The sequence below is a fragment of the Malania oleifera genome, chromosome 1, assembly GCF_029873635.1.
Source record: "Malania oleifera isolate guangnan ecotype guangnan chromosome 1, ASM2987363v1, whole genome shotgun sequence".
NCBI lineage: Eukaryota > Viridiplantae > Streptophyta > Magnoliopsida > Santalales > Ximeniaceae > Malania > Malania oleifera.
The window spans coordinates 16,931,636-16,937,592 of NC_080417.1; the positions used below are offsets into that span (position 1 = coordinate 16,931,636).

Consider the following 5,957-nt stretch of genomic DNA (forward strand, 5'->3'; position numbering starts at 1 on the left):
TATATTTTTTTTTGTCTATGCCCCTCGGTGCTATTTCTTTTGTGGAATATTAATTGTTTGTACTAGGTTTTCAGAACGCATAATCATTCAGCAAGCAACTTGTCTATGTTTACAGTGAAACACTTTGTATGAGGCCTGAGCATACATACAGATAAGACATTTAAATGTCTGAGTTTTTTAGCGTCAAAAGTTATTCACTTTAAATAAAATAAAATAGAGGAATTCATTTGATAGACATTTATATACTGGATGATCATTCATTTTGGATGAGTATTTCCCATGCAGGGTCATGAAGTAGATGCATTTGGAATTGGAACCTATCTGGTCACATGCTATACTCAAGCAGCATTAGGCTGTGTCTTCAAGCTTGTTGAGATAAATAATCAACCTCGTATCAAACTTTCTGAAGATGTTACAAAGGTTTGACCACACACTGAAGAAATTTCTTGGCATTGTAGCATTTTCTGTTTCTTTTTAGAGTTTCATAGTTTCTTGGTTCTAGGTCTCCATTCCATGTAAAAAACGGTGTTACAGATTGTACGGGAGGGAAGGTTACCCATTGGTAGACATTATGACGGGGGAAAATGAACCACTACCAAAGGTAATCAATCAACCTATAGCATTCCTATGAAATTGCTTATTTATGTTCTGAAGCTTATTGGTGCTAAGAGGTGTCATGTGTGGCAGTGTTCTCCATATTAATTGTGCCTGATCTCATTTAACCTGTACTATGTTAAGCTGAAACTATTAATATTTTATGGCAAGCAGAGGGTGTTAATTTCATCTATCCAAGAAATTACATTACATCTGGTTGCAAAATGAAATAGAGTGGGATGCACCGGCTATTGCATTAGTACATAATGGTTTACACTTTACCGAAAAATAAAAAGTGGAATAAAGTGGTGTTACTTTAGGCAGATGACCATGCACAAGTTGATATTACTCAAACCAAAATGGAGTAGCTTTAGAATAGATAATCCGACATTGAGATTTGCGAATAATCATTCCTTGTTTACTCCATGTTGGTTGTACATGGTCACTTATCTTGCCATAGTCCATGCCACTGCCTTTTTTATTTTTTGGTAAACCATTATTTTCCTTGACAAGAGCTATTCCATTCCACGAACCAAATGCAAGGTTAAAGTTATGATGAGTCATATGATACAATTTGTTGTGTGGCATTGCATCTCAATCGTGATGGATATATAACAGTAAAGCTTTGATCTAGGACATAAATTAATTCTATCTTTTGAATAGAAATTTTCCAGTATTTCCTGGGATATTTCCTGGGATGCTGATTGAGATTCAGTTATTAATGTTTAAACTCAGTTATATACTTAGTTACTTACATGACACATTATATGAACCATGAACTTTTTAGCAGAGTCATATAATGAGCATATTAAGTTATTAAGGTCTTCCCATACACTTGCACCACTCAAGTCAACTGAAACCAAAATATACAGATGTACATAATAAAAACTTTACTACGCCTTTTTCCTTATTGTCCTTGTATGAAATAGGCTGCCAGGTTCTTCACTTGCACCTTTGATTGGAAGCATCTGTCATTTCTGTTTGTGTTATAACGGTTTCTGTTAATAAACCGGTTCAGTTCTGGGCCTTCTGGTCCATTTTGGCAGTTGTATCTCTATATGCTTTATTATTGCACAGTATCTTAGAATTTCCCCCTTAATATGCGAAGCTTGGCGGAAAAGGATTCATACAGCTGACCCCACCTAATGGGACTTAGAGCTTACGGGTTGTTTGGCATCATTCTGTACAGTGAATAAACATATCATGACAATGCATTTGCAGACATTGTTAGTTTTCTATTTTTATTATTGCTTTTTAGTTTTTGAAAAAAAAAAAACTGGAAAATAAGATTTTATGGTTTTCAATTGTTTTATCCAAAATTAAGTTGTGGATTAAATCATTAATTTTATGCATAACTTCTAATATAAATTAAAATAAAATATCCATGTGAATTTAAAATGGAACTAAAATAAAATATCCATAAATTTTCTAAAATTTTGAAATAAAAATAAAAAAATATTTTTTAAAAATATAAGGTAAGGCTGCGTATTATAAACCCATCATGGTCTACCCCTTCCCCAGACCCCACATATGCGGGAGCTTTGTGCACTGGGCTGTCCTTTTTTTTTCCTATTTTTCCAATTGTCTTTTAAATTAAGAGTGTTCTTGTAGCAGTAAAAAATGAGGTTTGAAATAAAATAATTAAGTAAAATAATTTTTGTAATTTTTATTTTAATTTTTATATTTTTGTATTTTTATTATATTAATCATATTTTTTATTGTTATTCAGTTCAAGGACAAAAATGTGCATTGCTGAATCAAATTTTTTATTTTTTAAAATTTTAGAAATATTAATTTTGCTTTTCAGTTTTTAGTTTTTGTTTCTAAGTTCTAGTTTTTATGTCTAGCTTTTGCTTTAATAATTTTTTACAGTGATAGTGTGATACCAAACAGTCCCTTTGTTGTTCTAGTAGTATAAAGATGGAATCTTTGCTGCATGAAAAATTCTTATGAGAATTGGAGTCACTTCATTTTTAATTGACATGCTAATTTGTCCTAATTTGCACTGCGAGGATGATATTGGCCAGCAAAATGGACTCAATTATCATGTATTTCTAAGAAGAAAAAAAAACCCCTTGGTCAATTTTATGAGGGAACTGGTCTGCATGGACTCAATAGTTTTTTCTTCATGCTCTGGTTTAAGGTGTGGCCTTACATGTGTTGCTGGAAACTAAATCTAGTGTACAGAAAATTTAGCTGTATTTTCTATTTCAAGTAAATAGTTCTGGAAAACTGCACCAGAGTTGTGTTTGCCACACAAGAATGAGGGAAAAAGACTTACTTTTTATTGTTTCTGTTTTCCATGTTGCTGCTTCTAAGGACCTAGGCTGCCTAATGACAGCTCCATTCAGTCTATTGCCATGTAAATGCCACTTTAATAGCTTGCCAATTTGACTTGATGATTTATAACACATCCAATAGCGTCATGTTGCTCTACTGTTTCTGTATTTCACCATCTGAATCAGGCTCATTTGTACGTGATTTTTTTAAAAAAATATTTCTAACTTCGTAGATTTTTACATTACATTTTGGTTGTAACTGTAAGTAGGAAAGGGAGAAATAAAACAAATTTTGTAAAGTCAATGAGGTTGTGCGGTGGTGCCTCATTGGCACATGGAGTAGGATCAAGGTGTGACTCATTTACAATCTAGGAATAAGGATATAGATGTTTCATGGCAGTCTGTTTTGTGACCTGTTGAATGCCAATGTCATCAACCATTGATTGCTGTGTTTTGTATGCTTGCTTCCTTTTAAGAAAAAAAAAAAATTCTTATATGTATTAGGAGCTTACACTATCAGATGAGTGGGGGGAACTAGCAGGAAGTCTTTGTTTTTTCATCTCACTTTTAAACTTCTAGATGGCAGAACGGATTCTGTGTCGTCACCCTTTCAATGAATCTAAGCGAGCATATGTGGTGCCTCAGCATGTTGAGGAGCTCCTGAAGTGTTATTGGCCTGGAAGCCCAGGTGAGATTATTACAATATGCGATTTTATCTCCAGAGATGGAACTCAATGGCAGGTTCTTTTGAGTTTTTGTTCTTACCTCTTTGTTTTTGAGGGAAAGAACTCAATATGTGGTTATAAATTGTATGTATTTGTCAATTGTTGTACACGATTTTACTCGGTGCTTAACCCAACTATATTCACTTTCATTTTCAATTGACTCAACATTAATTATCTAGCATCCAAAAGGGGGGAGGTAATAGACATCATCAATGATCCCCTTCAAACTTGTTTTTAACACCCGATTGAATTTCTACTCATGAAACTCCAAATATGTTTTTTGAAACTGGACTTTGTAATAATAGTATTTGAATGTTGCACAAAATGTTCTCGAGACTGAGAGTGTCAAGTGAAATATTATTGTCTTTCAGAAATTTAAGTCACATGATTGAAATTTTTTAGCATTTAAATGGGACAAAATCAATTTGTTGCAGACTATTTATCATAAGATATTTGAATTCTGAAGTTTGTCTTTGCTTCTTGAAGATAAACCAAGAGAGGAGTTACCCCCACTCAAGGATATCAGGGATCGTTGCATCAAACAGCTAGAACAAATGCGGCCTGACCACATGAGGAGATTGAACCCAACACCCTACAAGGTAATGTCATATATCTCTTGCTTGCACTGTTTCCTGGTGTGACCGGTGAATAAATGCTTCTTGTACCGAAAAAAATAATTAGTTTGTTTCTAAGCAGGTGAGTGTAAGTGCGAAGTTGTACGAGTTCATTCATTTCCTGTGGCTCAATGAGGCACCTGTTGGGGAGTTGGAGTGAGCATGTGTGGATTAGATGAGTCGCATGGGGCACCATTCCAAATGGAAGGCAAGTAATGATTCCAATAAAATTGGAGCTTTGGAAAAGAAAAAATGTCAGCACTACAGGTGTTAAATTCTAATAAGTATTTGTGGTTGAGCTTTTGAAGCCATTACTCTTATATTTTTTAACTTAATATAATAATAAGTTGCTTTGCCTTTCCGCTCGTGTTTCCCATGAATCTCATCCAAATTATTGTGGAATATCTACGGATGGCATTGGCTGCTCTACATGTATGAATTACGTTTATTTTGTGGAAAATCACGTAATAGAAAATATTTTTTTCCAAAGTTTTTAATGGAAAATGGTCAGTTTTGCATTGTTAATGCTCCAGATCTGCTTCTTGTTTGAGTGGAAAATTGCTTGTTGATCCAGAGAACATTTGCCTTGCTGAAGCACAAGTTAATTAGTTTTCCTCTTTGAGGACTTCTTCAGAATATGCAAACACCTGAAGTTTTGGGAAATACTTCTAGGAAGGTTGTTTACATTAAATCTGCGGCTTCAGAGTGCTCAACCCTACCTGTAGACCTACTTTAGCCTCATATACCATTCCTTGGAACTTGTTTTATATTACGAGACACTACATTAATAATTGAAAGAGCTGGGGTCTTGAAGCAACCTTATAGGACCCAGAATCTAAAAACGAGAAATGAAGCTGTAAGATTTTCAACAATTGCCTCGTACAAGGATGGAATTTTTTATTTTTATTTTTTTTTTGAAAAAATTCAAATTATCACAAGCAACAAGACCAAAAAAAACCTACAGAACACGACCCAAAAACCAAACTAAACAAGACCATATTAATCAAAACAAAACAAACACAAATAAAATTAAAATACCTGCAAACTGCTGATAAATATTCGCAAAACAAAACACTCGAAGAAAACATAGGAGAACCAAATGATGCTAATTAAAAACGAAAGTTTAGAATACTCATCTTATCCATACGAATTAGACTTCTCATTTTACTCGGTAGCACGTCACCTGTAAAATATCTCCTCGAGACCTGATGTGTTTATTTGGAAGTCTTCCATAGATGGTAAATTTTCAACTGCCTCAACTTGGGAGGTATAAGAATTAAAGGGAAACAATACCCGTGGATGGAGTGGATCTGGCATAATCTTCTTCCTAAGAAAGTATCGATGTATATGTGGAAAGTCATGTTCTAATGTCTTCCTGTAGATGAGAGAGTGCAGAAACTATGAATTGATATGGTCTCATGTTGCAATTGTTGCATGGATAAGGAGGAATCTCTCATTCATTTTCTGAGTACAAGTTCCATCACAAGTATGGTTTGGAAGAGAGCAACGCCTAACTTGAAAATTCTAAACTTTGACAATGAACCTTCAAGGGTGAAAATTAGTAGATGGTTCAGGTGTGATCGGTTTGTTACCTACTATAATTTCTTGAAAACTTTGGCTCAAACATTAGTACTAGTTAGGAAATGAAGTTTGGTTATTGGTGAGGTTTTGGCTCGCTAAAATTGCAAAAGGCGTGAAGGGTTCTTTGACTAATCTTAATAATATCATTGCAAGACTTTCAACAA

General features: G+C 34.2%; 1 protein-coding gene across 1 annotated transcript in view; it reads left to right on the forward strand.

Annotated features, from left to right (window-relative positions):
- Nucleotides 1-4,716, forward strand: part of LOC131144368 (nicotinate phosphoribosyltransferase 2-like) — a 28,547-nt gene extending 23,831 nt beyond the window's left edge. The window contains exons 11-15 of the mRNA XM_058092976.1: nucleotides 286-420; nucleotides 503-601; nucleotides 3,453-3,561; nucleotides 4,085-4,197; nucleotides 4,295-4,716. Of these exons, the coding sequence (XP_057948959.1) occupies nucleotides 286-420; nucleotides 503-601; nucleotides 3,453-3,561; nucleotides 4,085-4,197; nucleotides 4,295-4,372 (534 nt within the window). The 3' untranslated portion in view covers nucleotides 4,373-4,716. The remainder of the gene's footprint in view (nucleotides 1-285; nucleotides 421-502; nucleotides 602-3,452; nucleotides 3,562-4,084; nucleotides 4,198-4,294) is intronic.
- The last annotated feature ends 1,241 nt before the right edge of the window (nucleotides 4,717-5,957 follow it).